The sequence below is a fragment of the Toxorhynchites rutilus genome, chromosome 1, assembly GCF_029784135.1.
Source record: "Toxorhynchites rutilus septentrionalis strain SRP chromosome 1, ASM2978413v1, whole genome shotgun sequence".
In the NCBI taxonomy this organism is placed as follows: Eukaryota; Metazoa; Arthropoda; class Insecta; order Diptera; family Culicidae; genus Toxorhynchites; species Toxorhynchites rutilus.
This window is the reverse complement of record NC_073744.1, coordinates 17338558-17363092: the sequence shown is the minus strand read 5'-3', so window position 1 is coordinate 17363092 and position 24535 is coordinate 17338558. Positions and strand designations below refer to the sequence as shown.

At 41.5% G+C, this 24535-nt stretch overlaps 3 protein-coding genes across 7 annotated transcripts in view; 2 read left to right on the top strand and 1 right to left on the bottom strand.

Annotated features, from left to right (window-relative positions):
• LOC129762828 (dual specificity protein kinase pyk3-like) overlaps positions 1 to 24535 on the bottom strand; it is a 151960-nt gene that overhangs the window by 102805 nt on the left and 24620 nt on the right. The window contains exon 1 of one of the 5 annotated variants that reach the window (XM_055761382.1): positions 3561 to 3608. The exons of the other annotated variants lie outside the window; for them this stretch is intronic. The gene's annotated coding sequence lies outside the window, so the exon portion shown is untranslated. Of the gene's footprint in view, positions 1 to 3560; positions 3609 to 24535 lie in introns of those variants that run through there. 5 annotated transcript variants of the gene reach the window in all.
• LOC129779737 (uncharacterized) lies at positions 5432 to 7111 on the top strand. The gene has a single exon (XM_055787392.1). The coding sequence runs from the start codon at positions 5432 to 5434 to the stop codon at positions 7109 to 7111; it is 1680 nt and encodes a 559-aa protein (XP_055643367.1).
• LOC129779730 (uncharacterized) lies at positions 7602 to 13844 on the top strand. Its single transcript, XM_055787382.1, has one exon. The coding sequence runs from the start codon at positions 7602 to 7604 to the stop codon at positions 13842 to 13844; it is 6243 nt and encodes a 2080-aa protein (XP_055643357.1).

Here is a 24535-nt window from a genome sequence, read left to right as displayed (position 1 = left end):
AGAAAATCTAATTTTCACTAACGAGACCGCAATTGAACAAAATTAATATTGATTTTCTTTATTTCATTTTAAAGACAAAAATATATTACTTTCTTTCATTTCACATTTTACTTATTAACATTATTCATTTTTTACTTATTTACATATTCACAATTTACATCAAACACATCGGTTACGTAAATAAAATACATTGAAATAAGATGATTTGAATTATTTGATTTTTTATTGTTGTCGGCGGTAATCGTCTAAAGTGCCCAATTCCTCTGTATGTCATAGCTCTTATCGCCACATATTCGTTTGATCTTTATCGACGAAAGGATCAAAAACGTGAAACCATTCAAACATACTTACAATATATAAGTTATTGTTTATTCAATCGCCAAAATATTCACTATAAATAATTCATTCGGCAGAACGAGTCAGCTAGCTTTTTTATATTTTTTTCTTGATTTTTTACATAACATATCCAAAATATATCAGGAAGGTGTTATTTTTTGTTCTTAAGTTGTGATTTTTCAAAGTTAATTGATGGTACGAAAAATTATGTTTCCCCTTTTTTAAAAAAATTATAACATTTGAAATACTGGACCGATTCAAATGATCAACATATCAATTTGAAGCAAAAAGTAGGTTTTCTTTGAAAAAATACCACAATTGCGTAACAATTGGATTCTAGTTGCATAGATGTAGTACAGTCACATAGGAATATTGGAAGAAAACTGAAAACATGTTAATTTTCAAAAATCATAATTCATAAACGAAAAAAGACACCTCTCTGAAATTAGAATATGTTATGTGAAAAAAACCTCAGCTTTCAAGAAAAAAATATATAGCGCCATTGGTCCCGAGAACATGAAAACTATAAAAATACAAATACAATCAATAATGACAAAATAAATTTAAAATTTTTGCAAGCGTAAAATTAAAGAAAGACTAGCTAATTAGCTTTGATTTGATATGTCGACCATCAAAATCGGCTCAGTAGTTCACATGTTTTTGGAAAAAGTCATTTTTAGAAAAAAAAAAGGGGGGGGGAAAAGTTGATTTTTCGGACCACCCTAATGTAAAAATAGAAAAATGCGGGTCGAATGTTTTGCGGTAAAGAACAAAATTACCACTTTTCACGAGAACCAGTATATCGGTTTGGCATGGAATGGCTGTATAGATAGACAGATTGAAATTCATTTTTCTCAAAAATGTATTGTACATTGTACAATTTCCTATTTCCAAATTCCAACTGAAGATGGGCACTTTTACTGAGAAAAAGTTGTTTACTTCCAATTCATATCGATATGCGGGCTAAAACTTCCAACGGCTCAGACTCAAAATATTAGGTTGGGGAAAAAGTAATCCATTATTTTTGGGTGAAATTAAAAACTATTTTCAATATGCTTCGGATTGTCCGATTTGGGTCAAATATGCATGTTTTATTGCGAAATTTGTTTGCCATTCTAAAGGTAGCTTCGTCATGTCTCTTTCATAGAGGTCTTGGTCCTTATTGGCGATAATTTCTAGCAATAGATTTCTTCTCTTCATCCCAATTTCTTATCACTCTGGAAATTTCTTGTATCCGTCAAAACCAGAATGAGGTGATTATGATCATAAATCAGTTGAATAGTAAAAAGGGTTGTGGACCTGATAACATTCCAACAAGTCTCATAAGTTTCTAGAGTTGTACCAGTTTTCAAGACCGGTGATGACTCCACAAATCCAAGCAACTATCGACCAATTTCTACACTATCGGTTTTCAACAAAATATTTGAGAAACTGCTTGTGAATCGATTGCTTGATTTTTTCAATAAAAATAACGTATTCTACAAGTTTCAGTACGGATTTAGACGTGGGTACCGCACTTCAACTACCATCCCATCACTGAGCTTTTAGATGAGCTAATTGATGGAATAGATCATAAAATGACTGTTGGTGGCCTATTTCTAGATCTCAAGAAGGCATTTGATACGACAGATCACCAAATATTGCTAAAAAAGCTCAATATTTATGGAAGACGTGGGATAGCGAACAACCTTGTCAGAAGTTATCCCTCCGGTAGACAACAATATGTAACTCTTAATGATGGTAAAAGTACCCTAAGTCCAATAAATATTGGCATACCTCAAGGTAGTAATATTGGACCTCTACTATTCCTAATGCACGTCAATGACATAGGAAACCTGCCTTTGAATGGAACAGCCAGACTGTTTGCGGATGACACAGCATTATTTTATCCCTGCTGTGACTCGAGATGAGTAGTCTCACTAATGGAAAATGACCTAGCTATCCTCAGTGAATATTTCCGGGTTAACTTGTTATCACTTAATCTAAAAAAATAAATACATGCTATTCCACTCACCAAGGGAAAAAACCTTTTCTTGTCCAGACCCTAAAATTCCAAATGTGTTTATCGACAAGGTCCCAAACTTCAAATACCTTGGTGTCCACCTAGATTCTAACTTATCCTGGACGTACCAAATAAATTGCTTAGAAAAAAAAATATCTTGAAGAGAGTGTCCTCTTTTGTGCCCCAAAAAGCCCTTATGTTCGAACCATAGCGAATTTTAGGCGCTTTTACGCAAACGTTGTCGCGATTAGGCTCACCGTAATCTTGTCTCGAACATGGTCCTTCGAACCGGATCAAATTTCGTCGCGAAGTTCCGATCATAGTGGAAATAAATGTCGAAAGTTGTCGAGCCATACACGGCGTGGTGATACGATTGTGGAAATTTGCACGAATTTATCCGGCTGAGCGGTTGAAGAGCCGTACAGTGCTTTGGCGTAAAAGTGTTTTCGATAGGCTAATAACGTGAAGTTCTCGAACACGTACAGATTTTATAGTATAAAATTCTCGAAACGCTGTGAACTTATGAACGGTGGTTATGACCACGCGGTTAGAAATTAACTTGAATTGATTGGATTAGCGAAAGTCGAAGACGATTCGGGTGTGAAAATTAATTATAGAAGTGGAATCGTATAAAAGGAAAAGTGTAATAGAAAAATTGGTGAATTTTACTTCCGGTATACGATGCACGTGTTGCACACGCAAAAGTTAGGTAGCGGACCGCCTCGTTAGATTGTCGTTGTCAAGAGATCATCGCACTCAAAAACCAGGTGGGTTCGTTCTGTGTTAGCTTAACAGGGCAATTGCAATGGAAAAATCAGAGATAGATAGCAAGTCGGGCGGAAAATCCGCCATTGGAAAAGGGTCAGATGAAAGGACCTCCATTGTCCAGAGTCTGGCAGCCATGATAAGACGATCGATTTATAGAATTAACGAGTTTGTAAAAAAAAATTTGAAACGGAAAATAATGCGGGACAGGTTATGGTAAGGTTGGCTCGATTAGAGGAATTATTCGTGGAATATCGCAATACGATTTTGGACCTTCTACAATTAGTGCCGAATGCTAGGAAAGAATATGAGGAATCTCTCGATGAAATTGAGGAAATTTATTATAATTGCAAAACGTTTTTGAATGCAAACCTGCCAACGCAGGCTGCAAGTGTACAACGAATAAATCAACCCACGACTCAAATTAATCACATTAAGTATCCAGTGTTGAAATTACCTGATTTCAGTGGAAGGTTAGAAGAATGGCCGTCGTTTCGCGATTCATTCGACGCAGCTGTTCATTCGTGTGGGCAGTTGAACCCTATTCAAAAGTTCCAATATCTGAAGGGTTACCTGAAAGGTGATGCGTCTCGAGTAATCGATTCGATACCTGTTACTTCCGAAAACTATGCATTGGCCTGGAAGACATTGATCAATCGGTACAACAATAAAAAATTGTTAATTAAATGTCACATCAAAGGAATTTTTGACACCCCTGCGATGCGTCGAGAGTCTTCAGAGTCACTTCTCGTTCTGGTTGATAGTTTCGAGAGAAATATATCCGTGTTGAAACGGCTTGGTGAACCAGTAGATCGCTGGAGTTCCATTCTTGTGTACCAGCTTAGCCTTCGTTTGGATAATCGAACTCTCCGAGAATGGGAGAACTTTTCCTCGCAAAATACTGTCCGTGAAGACGGAGTTGTCAACGACGGAATGCCATCGTATGTTGAAATGATAAACTTCTTGCAGAATCATGCTCGGGTTCTCCAATCACTCGCACCGCAAATTGAGCCACGTGATACATCCCGCCCTGTTGAATCGAAGAATAAATCGAAACCAATAACCTATCATGTAAATAGTTGAGTCTAACCTTCCCGCCTCTCGCAAGTGTCAGCATTGTAGTCAAGATCACTTCCTCGGAAATTGCGGACAAATTCGCAAACTAACTCCACGTGGACGTTTAGAATTTGCAAAGTCAAATCGATTGTGTCTAAACTGTCTAAAAACGGCATCCCATAGTTGCAAGGTGTGTCCGTCATCAAATTGTCGTGAATGTAATCGCAAGCACCACACACTTCTATATTTGCCACCTCTCGAGCGACCACATCCGTTGTCTCAGTCGTCGACTTACGTCAGTCAACAGCATCAACAATCAGCGTCGTTATCTCAAGAACTATCTCCAAACCACCTTGCCATGCCTGATCCTCGAACGTCATCACTTTCTCCTCCGATGAGATCATCGTTAACTGATCCCAACTCGTTTCGATCTGCGCACTTTGCAAACCCTGCGTCCAGTGACGAGCTAACAAAACCCACCTGAGACACTCGCAACTCAATATTGTACCAACAAGGATTTTGTGTTCCTATGGACAGCGAATCGTTACGTCGTCACCTGAAACTCGATACTACTATCTCGCCGATGAATGTAGCTGGAATTGGTTCCAGTATCACTAAGGTTGAACATTCTGTAGTTACTGTCATCTCATCACGAACCTGTGCTTCGTATCGGAAGAAAATGTCGTTCTTCGTTCTGCCGTCGATCTCTAGTGTAATGCCATCTCGTGTCGTCGATTGTTCTCAGTGGAATCTTCCCACCCACGCAACACTAGCAGATCCTACATTTAACATGCCAGGTCCTATTGATGCTATCCTCGGCAATGAAATCTTCTCCGAAATACTACGATACGGTAGAATAGTAGTCGGAAACGCATACCCAACTTTACAAAAAACTGTATTTGGAGGGGTTTGTCGGGGAAATGCGAAGAGAATATTGACTCCGTTCCTCATCATACATATCGTATCAGTCGTCTCGATAATATCGACAATTTAGTGAAAAAATTCTGGGAAATTGAATCTTGCTCAACGGAAAACGCTTGGTCGCCATCAGAGCAGCAATGTGAAACACATTTTGAAAATAATTTCTCGCGTGACTCTAAAGGAAAATATGTTGTGAAACTTCCAAAAAGAAACGATTTATTACCACAACTGACTGATAACAAATTCAATGCTCGGCGTCGCTTTCTAGCACTAGAGCGGAAATTTGATTCAAAATCTGAAACGAAACAACTATATCGTGAATTTATTCATGAATATGTCAACCTTGGGCATATGAGGGAAATTTCCCCCGAAGAAATCGATGATTCACCTCAATATTTCTTGCCGCACCATGCAATATTACGCCCGGAAAGCTCTACGACAAAATTGCGGACGGTATTCGATGCGTCCTGCAAATCTCTGTCAGGTGTTTCACTAAACGACGTTCTTCTTGCTGGACCTACTATCCAGAATACACTGATTGCGCTTGTCATGCGTTTTCGTATGCACGCCTATGTCATAAGCGCGGACATAGAAAAAATGTACCGCCAAATTTGGGTACACTACACAGATCAGCCTCTGCAGAGGATTTATTGGCAGGATGACAAAGAATCTCCGTTGAAAATGTTCCAGCTTCAAACAGTAACATATGGAACAAACAGTGCTCCGTTTCTCGCAACTCGGGTGCTACAGCAGCTCGCCGAAGATGAAGCTGAAAACTATCCTTTAGCTGCTCCTGTAGTTCGAACGAGTTTCTATATGGATGACTTGTTATTCGACCGCAACAACATTGATACGCTGAAGAGTACATGCAAACAAATCGTCGCTATGCTGCATTCGGCAGGATTCACGCTACGCAAATTTTCATCTAACTCGCAAAATGTTCTCGAAATATTCCCTGAGCAACTAAGGGAAACAAGAACCCTTCTCGATCTCGACGCTGACCAAACAGTTAAAACGCTGGGTCTGTTGTGGGAACCTTCTACAGATGTTCTCAGTTATAAAATACCAACTTGGTCTTCAGGTAGTAGATACACCAAAAGAATTATCGTGTCACAAATGTCAAGTCTGTTCGACCCACTTGGCTTATTGAGTCCAGTGATCGTCCTAGCAAAGATGATTGTTCAAACATTATGGAAGCAAGATTATCCATGGGACTATTGTTTACCGCCTACTGTCCAGCAAATGTGGCTAGATTATCAGCAGCATATTGCCTTCCTCAAGGATCTCCGTATTCCTCGTTTCATCTCATCGCTGAATAGTTTCGACAACATCGAGCTGCATGGTTTCAGCGACGCCTCCGAAAGAGCATATGGAGCTTGTATATACATGCGATCCATCGCTGAAAACGGTTCTTGTATGGTTCATTTGATTGCGGCCAAATCTCGTATCGCTCCTCTCGAAGTAAAATCAATAGCTCGTCTGGAACTCTGCGCAGCTCTTCTTCTTTCACACCTCTCACAAATGGTGATAGAAAGCATCGGTCAGCATAACAACATTATTTTATGGACAGATTCAACCATTGTCCTGCACTGGCTGGCCGCCACACCTTCGACTTGGCAGACGTTCGTGGCAAACAGGGTCGCGGAAATCCAGCGGCTCACCTCGTGCGCAATATGGAGACACGTTCCTAGCGCAGAAAACCCTGCCGATTTAATTTCTAGAGGAGTTCAAGCATATGGCATCGTGGAAAATACCCTTTGGTGGAATGGACCTATCTTGTTATCGAATACCAATCAACGTTGGCCGGAAAACATAATGCTGTCGTATCCTCAAACAGATAAAATTCTAGAAGCACGTGAAATTGCTCTACATCTCACCGTTTCAAACTGTAATCTTATTGAACACTACTCCGCTTTTTCTAAATTACTACGCATCACTTCTCTCTGTCGGCGTTTCGTGCACAATTGCTCGTCGAAGGACTCTCCACGTATAGGTTCTGTGACGTCGAGTACCCCTCGGCGACCACTGTAGAACAACTGTGGGAATCTCCGCAACATTCGGCTAGTGAGGCAAGTCTCTCTCATCTGCGAAATGTCATCGAGTGACGAGGCATATTATTAAAAAAGACATCTCGTGTTGGAAGACAATTGTTTGAACTACTAAAGTGAAAATTTATTATTCTAGTTAAAACTATTTAAAATCGGTTGGTAAAATCTAAAACTATTTACATATATTTACAGCCGTGAGTAAATTTGAATTATTAGAAGACCCTACCTACCTAATTAAAAAAATTATTCCTAGATTGTAAACCTAACCTAAAATTGAAACTGCGTTACCTAAGAATTTGTACGGAGAAAAACTGTTAATTGTAAGTAATTTGTAATTGTTGAATTCAAAACCTTATTATAAATAAAATATTTACAGCTAAAGCTGATCCGAACTAACGCTAGAGTTTTCGTGAGGATCTGCTAAAAGAAAACAGTCACAACATTCTTTAGAATTAACAACGCTTTTCCGGATAATGGCAGAAGGCGGGAACGAATCGCAGGTACAAGGCATGGCACAGAGGAATTGTGCGTCATGCTCCAAACCCGACACTCACGACGACATGGTAGCATGCGACAGTTGTGATTCGTGGCATCACTATTCTTGTGTGAAGGTAGATGAGCGCGTTAAAGATCGGAAATGGAATTGTCCTTCCTGCGAACTCCGCGCCAAGCAAGGAGCAGAAAATGTTTCATCTGACACGGGAAATAAGGCCCCGGAATCGAAAGGTGCTAAACCAAAAGTTCCGGAATTAAAAAGTGTCAAATCGAAGGCACCAACAATACCAACTGAGACACTTACTCTCCGGGTGAAGAAGCTGACAGCGAAGTCTACGACCGGCAGTAAAGTCACTCGGAAGTCGAAGGTCAATGCTGGTGAACCAAGCATCACTTCCAGTGCAAGAGCTCGTCTGGAGCAGGAGCTAAAGGTGTTGAACGAGCAACAGCGTGTTCAGGAAGAAGAACTGGCGGTCGAAAAACAGATGAAAGATCTACAGCTGAAGCAGGAAACGGAGTTGCGAGAGATGGAGTTGGCGTACGAAGCAAAGAAAATAGCGGATGCCAAGGTTCTAATGGAGAAGAAAGTGGCATGTGAAGTAGAGTTTCGTCGAAAACAGATGGCCATTCGGAAGCAATCGGCTGAAGAGAAAGCAAAGCTTATTAGACAGGCATCTGAGTACGGTAGTAGCAGGGCAAGTGTAGGAGTTAGTGAAACTGATTCTAGGGAGAAAGTTGTAGACTGGCTAGAAAAGTCGAATCAGCAGATAGAGGGAACGAATCAAGGTTCCACGTTAGCAATCGACCCAGTTCCAGTAGTATTCCCAAATCCAATCACTAATAACCAAGTGATGTCCAAGAATACCGTTACTCTCCCTCCAGTGAATGTTAATGTCATTCCTGCGGGCAGGAACCCCTCCTTAAGAGCTGCTTCGCGTTCTCTCGCCAGTAATAATGCAGTGCACGAAACGAATGTTCACACCGAAGACAATCGTAATCCGGAAAGTAGTGGTAACCATAGTAATTCCAGACAAACAGAACAGAGAAATACGATGGGAAATCCAAATCCGCAAGATGTGTTTTGCGACGTAGTCGGACCGCAAGAGAGCGTAGCGGGATCAGTTCAGGGACAGATTGACGTTAATTGTACAAATAACCCGACAGTGAATCAGCATCGTACCAACTATGATGGCCCAACGAGTAGACAGTTGGCAACCAGACAGGTGATGGGGAAGGATTTACCCATATTTGCAGGTAATCCGGAGGAATGGCCGATATGGATCAGTAACTTTGAGCGTTCGACCTCCACTTGCGGTTTCTCGTTGGACGAGAATCTCATTCGGCTGCAACGCTGCTTAAAAGGCCCAGCCCTCGAAGCAGTACGTAGCAGATTACTGTGTCCGGCTAGCGTCCCACATGTTATTCGAACACTTGAAATGCGGTACGGGCGTCCTGAAACGCTTATACGAGCAATGACGGAGCGTATTAAGAAATTACCTCCTCCGAGGGTTAACGATCTCGACAGCATAATTGAATTCGGACTGGTGGTCGACAACTTGGTGGAGCATATTAAAAACTCAGGACAGCATAATCATTTATCGAATCCGTCGTTGTTATACGACTTAGTGGGCAAGTTGCCGGTCGACTATCGGCTAAAATGGTCGGCATATAAAAGTAGCTTACACAACGTTAACCTCGGTTCGTTTGGTGAGTTTATGGCGACTCTAGTGGAACTAGCATATGATGTAGCGGATGATTTTCCCACGATGAAGCAAAATAAAACGCAGAGGCAGAAAACCAAGGAACGTGTTTTGGTACAGACGCATTCGGAGACGTCATACGTGAAGAAGGAATCGAACAGCGGCGCTTCAGGACTGCGGAATTCCAAGAAACCTTGTGTGGTCTGTAAAGTGGAAGGACATCGGGTAGTAGATTGTTGCAGGTTCAAAGCGATGAACATCGATGAGAGAATGAAAGTTGTGAACCAGAATGGTATGTGTAGATCATGTCTGAATCAACATGGCAAATGGCCGTGTAAGACAGCGAAAGAATGCGCTATCAACGATTGTCGGCAAAAACATCATACCCTCTTGCACGCACCAAACGCAGTGCAAGCAGCTATTTCGTCAAGCCATCTTAAGGATCCAAGGACTGGACCACTATTCAGGATCATTCCAGTCACGCTCTATGGGAACAACTGTCAGGTAGACATCTACGCGTTTGTCGACGAAGGCTCGCAAATTACGCTGCTTGAGGATGCGGTTGCCAAACAGCTTGGATTAAATGGAACTTCCGAGCCACTGAGCTTACAGTGGACTGGAAATATTAAGCGGAGTGAACCGAAATCATACAGAGTCAACACTGAAATTTCCGGAGTCAGGATGTCGAAGCGATTCAAACTGGTAGATGCGCGTACTGTTGGTGGACTGCTATTACCCTCGCAAACGATGAATTACCAGGAGCTATCTGGCTGGTATCCGCACCTACGTGGAATACCCCTGCAAAATTTTGAAGAAGTATCACCTAAACTCTTGATCGGTCTTGACAACCTGAAGCTCACTGTTCCATTAAAAATCCGAGAAGGCGGATGGGAGGATCCCATCGCCGCCAAGAGCCGTATTGGGTGGAGTGTTTATGGAAGCTCCACAAAACCTTTATCGATGACTATTTGTGGGTTTCACGTTGGAGGATGGACCGATCCAGAGCAAGAATTGAACCAACTTGTACGCGACTACATTACGCTGGACAATACCGGAGTAACATCGCCCTCTACTCTGCTAGAGTCCGAGGAAGACAAGCGGGCGCGATTGCTTTTGGAGTCAACCACTCGGAGAATCGAAGGTGGATTCGAAACTGGCTTGCTCTGGCGTTGGGATGAAGTGCGATTTCCTAACAGTTATGGTATGGCCTACAAGCGGCTGCGTTCTCTCGAGAAGCGGCTCAGTAAAGATCCTGACATTTACGAACGGGTTCGCCAGCTAATACGTGAATACGAAGAAAAAGGATATGCGCATAAGGCGACGCAACATGAATTGTCAACAACAAGTCATGACCAATGCTGGTATCTGCCTCTAGGGATCGTCATCAATCCGAAGAAGCCCAAAAAGCTGAGGATGATTTGGGATGCAGCTGCTACGGTCGATGGCGTTTCCCTCAACTCCACTTTACTAAAAGGTCCTGATTACTTGACATCCCTACCAACGGTTGTGAGCAAGTTTCGCCTATATCGATTTGCGTTGACCGGTGACATCAAGGAGATGTTCCACCGATTCTTCATACGGGAACAAGATCGTCAGTGTCAGAGGTTCTTGTTTAGAGATCACCCGGATCAAGATCCAATCGTGTACGTCATGAACGTAGCCATCTTCGGGGCTACATGCTCCCCGAGCTGCGCTCAATATATTAAAAATTTGAATGCCAAGGAGTTCGAAGCAGAATGTCCTCGCGCAGTAGCAGCTATAGTTCATCACCACTACGTGGACGACTATCTCGATAGTTTCGGTTCGGTGGAAGAAGCAGTGAAGATAGGATGTGAGGTGAAAACGATTCACTTGGAAGGTGGATTCGAAATTCGAAATTTCCTCTCGAACGATACGAGAATTGCAGCATTAATAGGAGCTGAGTCCGCGGATGCGGATAAGGATATTCGGACCGAAAAGGGAGAACAAATCGAGTCCGTGCTAGGAATGAAGTGGATAACCAGCAGCGACAGTTTCACTTACACCGTAAATCTACCAGAGAACCTCAAATACGTCTTGGAGGAGTCGCACATTCCAACGAAGCGAGAAATTTTGCGGACAGTGATGAGTTTCTTTGACCCAATGGGGCTAATTGCTTACTTTTTGATCCATGGCAGGATCCTTATGCAGGATATATGGGCAACTGGTATTGGATGGGATGATCGAATCAACGATAAACTGTGGATGCAGTGGAGAAAGTGGGTTGAACTCATACCTAAGCTCAACACTCTTCGCATTCCGCGGTGTTATTTTTCTGACGCCGTTGTAGAAAGCTATTCATCGCTGCAAGTACACGCTTTCGTTGACGCAAGCAAATCTGCATACGCTTGTGCCGTGTATTTTCGGGTCGACACTCCAAATGGTCCTGCCATCACCCTTGTAGCGGCAAAGTCAAAGGTATCACCGTTGAAAATGTTAACGATTCCACGGCTTGAGCTCCAGGCAGCCGTTTTGGGATCTCGATTTCTCAATAGTATCATATCCATGCACGCTATACCAGTGACGAAGCGTTTTCTGTGGACGGATTCAGCCACTGTCTTGGCCTGGATCCGATCGGATCAACGCCGGTATCACCAGTTTGTGGGATTCAGGACAGGTGAAATATTGTCGACGACCGACGTTGGCGAGTGGAGGAAGGTTCCATCCAGACTGAACGTTTCAGACGACGCTACGAAGTGGGGATCAGGGCCAAATATTAGCTCTGACAGTCGTTGGTTCCAGGGGCCAGATTTTCTGCTGCTTTCCGAAGAGTTATGGCCAGGCAACAACGAAATTATCGAACCTACCGAAGAAGAAATGGTTTTCTGCAACGTGCATCAATCGATTAAACTCCCATTGGTCGACGTTTCAAGGTTCAGTCGTTGGGAAAGACTTCACAGAACGGTGGCCTACGTTCACCGCGTTTTCTGTAATTACCATCGCCACAAACGTGACGAAATGCCGGAAGAGGGACCTCTAACCAAAGAGGAGTTGAAGAAGGCGGAAATAACTCTGTGGCGGCAGGCTCAAGAAGAGTTTTTCATATCGGAGATCACAGTGCTTAAAGACACGAAAGGAGATCCTGAGAAGCTGCATGGATCGATAGCGAAGTCGTGCCCAATTTTCAAGCTGTGGTCGTTCATGGACGAGAACGGCGTCCTGCGCAAACGTAGCCGTTTAGGAAATGCCGAGTGGATATCATATGGAACTAAATACCCAGTAATTCTTCCGCGTCAACACCGCATAACATTCATCCTTGTAGACGCGTTTCATCGTCGTTTTCGTCTCTCAAATCGAGAGACCGTGGTAAACGAGCTGCGACAACTCTACGAAATCCCGAACTTACGATCTATCGTTGCTGAGGTATCTAGGAATTGTATGTGGTGCAAGGTCTATAATGCTCATCCACGCGCTCCACCCATGGCACCGCTGCCGAAGATTAGGTTGACTCCTTATGTACGGCCTTTTACATACGTAGGGTTGGACTATTTCGGGCCAGTCCTCGCAAAAGTGGGTCGTAGTAACGCAAAGCGGTGGATAGCGCTATTCACATGCCTAACTATCCGCGCTGTCCACTTGGAGGTTGTCCATAGCTTATCGACGCAAAGCTGTGTGATGGCAGTGAGAAGGTTTGTTTCACGGAGAGGATCACCAGCGGAAATCTTCAGTGATAACGCGATGAATTTCCACGGAGCGAACAATTTGTTGGAAAATGAGATCAAAGAACGCAATGAACGTTTGGCTACGGTTTTCACGAACTCTGAGACTCGTTGGTCATTCATCCCACCGAGTGCTCCGCACATGGGTGGCGCGTGGGAACGGATGGTGAAGTCGGTGAAGGCAGCTCTTGGGACCATTCTGGACGCAGAACGAAGACCAGACGACGAGGTTTTAGAAACGGTCATTGTAGAAGCAGAAGCCATGGTCAACACGCGACCGTTGACCTACATTCCACTAGAGTCAGCCAACCAAGAAGCTTTGACCCCTAATCACTTCCTTTTAGGAAGCTCTAGTGGAGTGAAGCAGCTATCAGCGATGCCTGTTGATCCTAGAGCGACTTTGAGAAGTGGATGGAAGCTAGCACAGCACTTGTCAGACGGGATATGGAGGCGCTGGATAAAAGAGTATCTGCCGGTAATTTCCAGGAGATCCAAATGGTTTGATGAAGTGAAAAATATCGCCGAAGGAGATTTGGTGTTGATTGTTGAAGGCACTATACGGAACCAATGGATAAGAGGGAAGGTCGATAAAGTTGTACGAGGGAAGGATGGAAGGGTCCGACAAGCCTGGGTGCAGACATCGAAGGGTGTCATCAGAAGGCCGGTTGTGAAGTTGGCGCTCCTCGACGTCGTAAATGAAGGTAAACCGGAAACAGATGGTTTACGAGCGGGGGAATGTGACGTCGAGTACCCCTCGGCGACCACTGTAGAACAACTGTGGGAATCTCCGCAACATTCGGCTAGTGAGGCAAGTCTCTCTCATCTGCGAAATGTCATCGAGTGACGAGGCATATTATTAAAAAAGACATCTCGTGTTGGAAGACAATTGTTTGAACTACTAAAGTGAAAATTTATTATTCTAGTTAAAACTATTTAAAATCGGTTGGTAAAATCTAAAACTATTTACATATATTTACAGCCGTGAGTAAATTTGAATTATTAGAAGACCCTACCTACCTAATTAAAAAAATTATTCCTAGATTGTAAACCTAACCTAAAATTGAAACTGCGTTACCTAAGAATTTGTACGGAGAAAAACTGTTAATTGTAAGTAATTTGTAATTGTTGAATTCAAAACCTTATTATAAATAAAATATTTACAGCTAAAGCTGATCCGAACTAACGCTAGAGTTTTCGTGAGGATCTGCTAAAAGAAAACAGTCACAACAGGTTCGATTACTAACGACGAAATCCATGGAGCAACATTATCACTAGTTCGTGTCGCTCAGCAAGAATATTTTCATCGCGAATTGGAAGCTTTAGCTAAAGGAAACCCAGTATCTCGTTCCTCACGCCTTCGTTATCTCAATCCGAAGCATCAAGACGGCCTTATACGTGTTGGAGGGCGTCTACAACATGCTGATATACCGTATGATACAAAACATCCTCTAGTGTTACCTGACAAACACCCACTATCGCTTCTGACTGTTACCTCTGCCCATGAACGAAGCTTGCACGGGGGACCTCAGCTGCTTTTATCAATAGTGCGACAGGAGTTTTGGCCTCTAGGAGGTCGTAACCTTGCCCGGAAGGTCGTCCATAACTGTGTTATTTGTGCTAAAGCAAAACCTAGAAGTATTGAACAGCTAATGGGTCAACTGCCCCCTGCAAGAATATCACAAGCACATCCATTCAAATTTGTGGGAATCGACTATGCAGGTCCGATTTATTTAAAGCCAAACACGCGCAAAGGAGCCCCAGTGAAGGCTTACGTGGCAGTATTTGTATGCCTAGTTGTCAAGGCGGCACATCTCGAGCTCGTATCTGACCTCAGTTCAGCGGCCTTCATAGCAGCACTACGTCGATTCGTCGCCCGCAGGGGAATCCCCAGCACCATTTATTGCGACAACGCAACAAATTTCACTGCAGCTCAGCGTGAACTACGAGATCTACGTCGATTATTTCTATCACAACAACATAAGCAAGCAGTGAATTCCATTTCATCCCACCACACGCTCCCACATTTGGTGGTCTTTGGGAAGCGTGCGTCAAATCCTTCAAGCACCATATGCGCAGAATTGTGGGTAACAACCATTTGTCAGCCGAATCATTTACCACCGTTTTAGCCCAAATAGAGGCCTGTTTAAATTCACGTTCTATAACTCCGCTATCATCAGATCCAAATGATCTGCAAGCCCTAACGCCGGGACATTTCCTGATAGGCCACCCACTGTTAGCAGTTCCTGAGCCCAATCTGGATGAAATCCCCGAGAATCGTCTCGACAACTGGCAGAAGATTCAGCGCATAACACAACATTTTTGGAAACGTTGGCACGAGGAGTATTTGTCCACCCTACAAACTCGATATAAATGGACAACTATGAATCCTAATCTTCTCAATGGATCGATTGTGCTGATACGCGATGACAACCTACCGATTGGCCGATAGTCGATGGGAAGAGTAGTGGCCACTCACCCAGGACAAGATGGACTAATACGTGTTGCTACCGTGAAGTTGCCAAACAGCGTCAACTTAATCAAGAGGCCCATCACGAAGCTATGTCCTCTACCAATAGAGATAGACCCCGCGATTGCAGCAGAGCAGCCAACGGCCATCCCTCAACAGCACTCAACTCATCAGTATAAAAAAAATTTGAATAAAAAATGAATTCTTGTAAACTAGATTGTAAATATTGAAAATACTTTTCAAGGTGGCCGGCATGTTCAAACCATAGTTAAAAAATAATTGGAATCCAATATTTCGCGCACCACCCTAAAAGATTATTGCCTCAAATTGAACAGATAATAGGATAATCGATACCAAATCAATAGCCTTTGTCCAGCACTATCGACCTTTAGTTCTTTGCCGCGATTGACCACCAGCCACAAAAGAAGTATACGAAATATACGTTCACTTTGAACAAACCAGTTGAACCTATAACACGTTCTTTTGCTTCTCGTCATCTTTGGAAGAATACTGTCGGATACGTGTCATTCTCGGTGTCGAATTTAGCAGCGAATTTTAGGCGCTTTTACGCAAACGTTGTCGCGATTAGGCTCACCGTAATCTCGTCTCGAACACCTTATAAACTTCTATTTGCATGCATCCATTCACAACTACAATACGGCATTTTAGTATGGTGGCATCCATGCAAAACAAGGCTCAAGAGACTGCAAGTGTTGCAAAATCGTTGTTTGAAGGTAATATACAAGCTACCGAGCCTGCATCCTACACTGGAGTTGTATTCAAACAACTCTCATTGTATACTGCCTCTCATCGGGCTGCGCGATTTTGAGATTCGTAAACTCGTTCACAATGTGATGAATGATAATAATAGTAACCATAACATTATAATACCTACAATGAACCATGGACATAACACACGGCAAGCTAATAATTTAATGCGTAGTCAGGCAACATCGTGCATTGGTCAAAGGCTCATTCTTTATTATGTACCGTCTCATTTTAACGCTCTACCACCAGAAATACGAATGATAACACGTCGTGATCACTTCAAAAATAAACTGAAACTATATTTTAACTCAAAAATACATGAATTCATAATATGGAAAGCAATCAACCACAACAATACAGTAAACTTTTATGTGTCTATTCTATTTTCTTAATATGTTCACCAGTGTATATATTTTGTGTTTTTCGTAACTCATATTTTAAATATTGATTAAATTAATATTGGATCCCTTAAAAGAAATAATATTTTTCACTGGGATCCCATTATCAGTGTACTTTTAATTCTGCCCGCTCGCCTCCTCATACTAATATTGTTTCATTATTCTATCTTTGTTATCTGTTTTCAAATCAAATGGAGCCCCACTCCAGGAAGTTCAAGCGACAGTTTCTTCGAGATGAGGGTGAGTGGAGGGCATAAAAAAATTGTAACGCGAGGAAAAGGTGATAATCGCTTGGAGCCAGGTCCGGACTATATAATGGATGCATAAAAACATTCCAATGAAGCTCTCGGAAATATGTGGCCTTGGGTTGTCCTGATGGAACACAAAACCGCTTCTGTTAGCCAGTTTCGAACGTTTCTGGTCAATCGCTATGTTCAAACGGTCCATTTGTTGACAGTAGAGATCTCAATTTAGTATATTGCACTAAAATAAAAATTTTGAAAACAAAAATTTCAGCGGCCTGGCTTGCATTTTCGCATTTATAAAAGCAAAATTGTAAAATGTACCGAATTTTCTCTTTGTTGACCTCCATTGTTAACACCCTGTAACTCACAACAGAATGGAACAAACAGAAAACAGCAACGATCCTATGCCTGAAATTGCACGATCGATATTACGCGAGATATTGATCACTAAAGCCAGCTATTGAGAAAATAATGAATAACTTTTTCCCAAATTTTATATCAATAACAGACTTCGTACAAACGGATTTGTTCAATTTGTCAATGATCGGCTCAACTAAATAGGTCAAAAAATCAATCGACTTAAGCTCGGTCAGATGTTTTCTAACTGAGAGCTATATATCCGGAAGCTTCCATAAAAATCAGAAAAAGATCCGATTCAATGGCTGAGTTTTACTACCGATTCGGGACGTGAATTACCCAAAAGAAACATATAGACAGATCTGATACTTGTAGCAACGATAAAGGTCCCCTAGAACACCTTTCACGACTTTCAGAGCACCGAAAGCGCAGCTTCCGCCAATCTCCAACCGATAGAACAAAGACTTCAACTCTCGCTATGACTTCACTGCTATTGTTATAGCCCACCAACCTTATCGTGTGGATGGGCTCGGGCGCATTGAACCTGCGCAGAAAATAGGCGAACAAGTCGTGATGATGATCACCCGAACAGATCGACAAATCTAATCAATAAGTTGAGACGTTCGAATATCATTATAGACACATTTTTCTTCGCGATGGAACTAAATGGGTCCTCGAGCGGGGCGATGCTTATCTTTCTCTTGTCTTCTTAACGATGCTTTTCGTTTTCTTTAGACAGGTGGTCCGGCCCACATCGCTCACTCACTCACTCTCTCTCTTCTGCTCCCTCTTGGGCCCGTCTATAACCCCTGATGTTGTGCGCATGCTGGGCCACAGTAATACAACATATCACTAAGAGACGCGACGGTGGCTCATTCCGGGAGAAGACGGGAAAAAGAGAAGGTTGCCGTTGATGGCGCATATTAATTTTAATGTTGTTTCGCATATAATACACACTCGAGTCCGCGGGAAAGGGACCAAACGTCGTCAGCGGCGAGGTGTGGAGTGTTGCGGAGGGAGATAGCTGAAAAAGCGAAATCGGACGGGAGAAGTCCTATCTATAAAAAAATAAGAAACAAGAAACAAGACAACAACGGGATGGTTGTCGTTGGGCGAGAAAAAAGAAATGTCAGAAATCGAAATCGAAATCGCGAAAGACTCTTATCGTTGGCGGCGGCTGTAGTGATGTTGAACCGGATGTCCGCCAAATTGAGGTTTCGCAATTCCTTTCAACATAGACGCCGACCACTTCCTTGCAAACAAAAGCCCATTCACACCGTTCCGTACTGTCTGTCAAAGTTGTAAACAAACTGTTGGACACGGGGTCTCGACACTCTCTCTTGCTGGGCAATAAACATCACTGTAGAACAAACAGAACGTTGTCGTACTTCGTTGTTTATTTTCGTTTCGTTCCGCAACAAGTAAATCACAAATTACGGCTTAATTCCACAACGAAACCCAGCCTCTTAATCCGTGATCTCTTTTCCCACAATAGCAAACCACCAGCGCTTGACGGAATTATGAGAACGTGTGAAAATTTTATTAAGGGATCAGACAGCGACATGCACGCTCCGCAAGGCTTGCTTGGTGGATGTCAGGGCCTCTTCCAGGCAGGGTTACCATATCTACAGAATAATCTGTATTTCTACAGATTTCTCCAATTTTTTGAGACCAAGAATACGTGGATACAGATTACAGATTTTTTGGTTTTCATACAGAATATACAGATTTTTTAGAATAACGTTCCATTAACAGTTACGGTTTGATGTTAATAACATTTTTCCCATTTCCCCATTTCATTCATATACCCTTCGAATCTGTTTAAATGAGAATCACCTGCTTTCAACATTCATATGTAGCATGATGTCAGACATTCTAATGTCAACGTTTGCGTTCTAGGTTAATGTTATTTATATAAATTAAAATAGAACGCCAAATGTGTTGGTAAGCACAAAACCCGAGTATGGATGGAATGGTCCGATTTGAGTCGGCATTATTTGGTTGTATTCGTCTCTGCCCGTAGATTTTTGACGTAGGACTACGTCTTTCATTTCTATACCGGGGTGTAAATTCAAAGTTTCGAAAACGAAAGCGTTACGCCGGAGACCGAGATTTTGAGTGTTAATAGCTCCTAAACAACTGAACGAAATGGTATGATAAACACTTCATTCGAAAGATAAAATGTCTACGCGTTCTATACTTGTTATTTTCTGATCCAAAAACTTGTTTCAATAGTCTTAAATTTGTTTTCAAAACAGGCTATTGAAATCACCAATCGGTTTATAAGCGAGTGCCGCTCGGAAATCCACTCAGTTCTAATTGAACAGTTTTTTTTGAACAGAGATTGGAGCATGTTGTCGCTGTTGTGGTGAAGCTCTTCATTTATCATGAAAGCACGGATGAACGGTGTCACCAAGAGCCTGTTTGTGCACCTTAGGCCAGAAGGGAATCCATCAGGAGGAGAGTGATGTCACAAACGGTTCCCCGGGAAGATCTCGAAGCAGCCGCTACACACACACATACACGCACGGAATTCTTTCCGTTTGGATGCCGTTCAGCATCGAGAAACATTCGGAAAATAATCTGCCAGTTCCTCTAGGAATTTAAAAATACATTCATGTGAAAGAGTTTATTTGAATGTTTTCTATCCGTGTAACACTGTGACCAAATATGTTTCAATCAAGTGCTATTAACAGATGGTTATCGAGTTAGCATTAACCACTGGTGGGCTTCCAGTTTAGAGGAAAAAGTGGAAATATCTAATTGTTACTGAAAATAATCTGCCAGTTCCTCTGGGAATTTAAAATTACATTCATGTGAAAGAGTTTATTTTAATGTTTTCTATCCATGTAACAATGTGACCAAATACATTTGGTTCTGTGATTTTTCAATCAATCGCAATTAACAGGATAGCTTCTGAAGATTATTCTTCCCCGTCAGTAGGATATTTCCGTATCCAATATTGGATGCATAAAACCTTGTGCCTCCAACGTAACGCTCTCGTTTTCGAAGTTCTCCTAATATTCATTCATTCAGAATGAATTCAGATTCAACTTCAAACAAATGATCTCTCAATCAACGATAGTCCTACGTCACCCTTGCGGTTATACCATAGATATAACCCACTTCCTGTTTTTTTTATGAAAAACTCTAAGGGAAAGTTCGAATGCAAGTAATGATATGTTCTTGAATGGCACCGTTGTTAGTTCAATTGGATCTTGCGTTTGCGAAATTAGGCTTCGTGTTCCGTTGGTGTGAAGCGACAATGGCAATGGATTCTCAGGTGGAACAGCGCTTCGAAATTCAATATTATGAATGAAAACTTACTTTTCTGTGTCAAACATGTTTTCCATGTAACGAAGAAACATGTTATTTACAAATGAATCAAGAACCTTTAGCGAAATATGTGTCTGAAAATACTTTTGACGTAGGACTACGTCTAACCGGAAGATATAGGGGGTGAAATGGAAATCTAGGCACTGAACAAGTAGGAAAAAATGCAAGATTTGGAACGCTTATAACTCGAGCATTTCTCAATAGATCGCAAAGGTTTTTGCATCAATTGATAGGAAATATATCTACGCATCTATCATAACGAATAACATTTCATTTTTCTTGAGATAAATAATTGAATAATTGTGAAATATCAAGCATTGTCAAAATGCACTATGTACCCATTTTTGATTGGTCCATTTTGTGCTCCTCAAATCGTACCGACCAAAACGGGCAACCAGAGCAGCAGCGAAATAGAATGAAGCACGATTGGAATGGAAAAAGAAAAAAATGAACGAAACATTGGTCGCAGTCTCACACATGCGTAATTCTCGAGCCAGCCAGTCAGCTTAAAAATCCCCGCTCCGCTGCCGTAACGATCATTCTCATTCAAACCGTACACCACATCGGTTCGCATCACAACACATCGACAAACCAACCCAAGCAGCCATGTCTGGACATGGTAAAGGAGGAAAAGTGAAGGGAAAGGCAAAATCCCGCTCGAACCGTGTTGATCTGGAGTTCCCCGCAAGGGTAGCGCTAGGCCGAGCGCGTTAGTACCAGTGCACCAGTCCACCTAGCCGGCGTTATATAGTTTCGGCCGCCGAAGTGATCGAGTTGGCTGGTAGAGCTGCTCGCGACGATAAGAAAAACCGCATTCAGAACAGAACACATCAAGACAACAACAGGCAGTTGCAGCGAGTGGCGAGTGGCAAATGCAATCGCAAAACGGCATCAGGTAGCAGAAGAAAAAAGTTTGTTCTTTATACAAACTGCTTTGGTGGCAAATCCAGAACAAGGCGGCATCGAGGGCGTTCGAAATGGTTTTTTTCAAAACCACGAGTACTAAGTTTTCTAAATTGGAACCATTCCATAAAACACGGCGCTTATCAGGGCCATTAAACCTTTCAAAAAAGAGTTTACGAAATACAGTTCAATGCTTTCTAAAATAATATCCAAAATAATAATAAAACACAAATTGATTTTTTCATAATTTGTTTGCCAGGATCTGATGAGTATGTGAATTTGGCAGTTGTTCTGAGCTTATTGATATTTGGGGACTTTCCTGATTATTCAATTTTCATCAATTCTTAAATTGTTTCCAGATTGAAAGTACAGTAATTTACAATTAGTTCGACATTTAGCTAATTGGACGGACATGTAATGCGACTTATTTAGTTGGACATTTTTGTAAACATAGAGATCCAAATTATGACCCCACATTGAAAGTCGACACTGTACTACTGTCATCGTAAATATTCAATTACAGGTTGAAATCGCCTCCAATGCGACACTGAGTGGCGCTTCGGTACGTCGCATTGAATGTAATTTACTGTAAAATATGTCACAAGCTGGATGGGAAGAAATTTTCCAACTGTGAAAGCTGTGGCGAGTGGCAAATGCAATCGCTAAACAGAAAGGTTTAGCCGAACAAGATGGGGATATCGAGTGATAACAAAACAATAAACTCTTTAGATTGAAGATAATTATGTGATCCTGAAAAGGACCCTTTTTAGCCTGCATGTGAATCCAACGAGCGAACAAATCGTAATGAATGTATTTTTTTGCCATCGCTCCCTTTTAACGCTCATTCGTTCGTCTCGTTGGACTCGCCCCTCTGGCTGAGTCTGCCGATTTGTCTCTATCCTGTGAGTGTGTACCGCTAAAGTATAAAACGCGCGGACCCCAAAAAAATATCTTATTTTCTTTCAAACCGTAAACCCGTGAGGTTGTACGGCATCAAAATAAAACAATATATTTAAAATATATATTTAACAAAAACTGTCCCCTTTGTATTGTCCTACGTCACTCCGGTTATGTCCCCGACATTACCCACCCGTCTTTTTTTTTTTATTATAATGCCTTTTAATAGAAAACTTATATTAAAAGGAAATTGTAATGGGCCAATTAGAAGATAAATCACTGAAGAGTTCTGCGATTGAACTCACAAACGTTCGCTTATTGAGAACACGTGAATGTTCGAAAGAATTCATATCAAAAATTTAATTTTGGGTGGGACGAAGTTCGCCAGGTCAGCTAGTAATAAATAAATAACACTGTTTGTATTTTCTTGCTGTAGAGAATGTAAAATACAAAAGGGCGCTCATATTCATCCCTATTCTGTATTACGTTTGAATAGAAATAATTCGAACGATTTGATAAAATTCCATTCTGTATTCCGTTCGAGTTGTTTTTGCATTTCGTTCGTTCTGTTTCCCTTCGAACAATAAATGGACAAATCGTTCGAAATAGGGAATCAGGGTGATTGTAGAGGAATTTCATTTGCTTTCAAAGTTTTTTTTTGGTTTATTAAAAAAAATATCTAAAAAGAGGATCGAGACGTTTTGACGCAGGATTACGTTTCGAGAATATAAGGGGAGTACACATAAAATATTGTTCAATTTTGTGTGTTTTATGCTCAGAAATTTCATAATTTATGATGATTTTTACCAATTGATTTGGGCTTTCCCTAACAATTTATTACAATGCAATTATGAAATTTCCTATAGCTAATACACTATAGCATTGAAAATAGAGCTTCTTATTCTCTATATATTCGTGTAAACTGCAAGACGCTTCCCTAAAACGGATTAGAAAATCGGTCTAGTCCAGCGGTACTCAAGCTTTTTTTCATATGAGCCACAAAACAAGTGTTAGCATGATGTCGCGGGCCGCAAAAAAAAATCCATACAAATGAAACACAAATTTCTGCATTACTCGAGAATTAATCAAGCAAACGAAACCAAATTAGGTATATGGAGGTTTTAAGGCGCAATAAATGTTTTCACGGTGGTTAGACACTCCACCCTCCTCTCTTAGGGGGAGCTGCCATACAAATGAAACACAAATTTCTGCATGACACGAAAACTAATCAAGAAAATGAAGGTTTTAGGTTTTAGAAGGTTCCTTAAGATAAAAACGTTTCTATGGTGAATAGACACTCCACCCGTCTCTCTGAAGGGGGGTGGGGAAGGTTGGTCTGCCATACAAATGAAGCATACATTTCCGCATAATTCAAGAACTAATCAAGCAAACGGAACTAAATTTGGCATATGGAGGTTTTATGGGGAAGAAACATTTCTAAGGTGGTTCGCCACTCCTCCCCCTCTAAAGGGGGCTGCCATGCAAATGAAAAACAAATTTCTGCATTACTCGAAAACTATTCAAGCAAATGGAGCCAAAATTTGGCTTGTGAAGATTTTAGGGGGCACGAAACGTTTCTATGGTGAATAGACACTCCTTCTCCCTCTCTAAGGGGAGAAGAGGGGAGGTGTCTGTCTTTATTCTATCATGTTTTCTGTATCAACCATTTATTCCATGTAACGGAGAAACATGTTATTTGCAAGTGGTTGAAAAATCTTGAACGAGAATTGTGTCTGAAAATAATCTGATATTATAATGATGAGTTTTGGTAGAAGTACCAAGAATTTTATAGTAAAAGGTTAATTCAACGGGCTCGATTAGAAGATCAATCAATGAACAGTTCTGCGATTGGACTCATGAACTTGCGCTTAGTAAGAAAACGTGAATGTTTGAAGGTATTGATAACAAAAAACAAATTTAAGGTGGTACGAAGTTTGCCGGGTCAGCTAGTATAATAATAAAGAAGCGTGATGTCCAAAACACAACCGCATTGTTAACATAGAACTACGAAATTATTGCCGGCGAGAACAAACAATAAAGAAATCTCATAATAAAACTCTTTGATATCAATATTTGATAGTGATGATAAAGGCCGATGAATGAATGCTTTCACTGAGTGAGGAGTTGTCCTTGTAATTGTCAAATTAATTCCAAGCATTCACAT

What these genes read in the sequence shown, in the direction of transcription:
- LOC129779737 (XM_055787392.1), top strand. Translation starts at nt 5,432, where the DNA reads ATGAGGGAAATTTCCCCCGAAGAAATCGATGATTCACCTCAATATTTC.
- LOC129779730 (XM_055787382.1), top strand. Translation starts at nt 7,602, where the DNA reads ATGGCAGAAGGCGGGAACGAATCGCAGGTACAAGGCATGGCACAGAGG.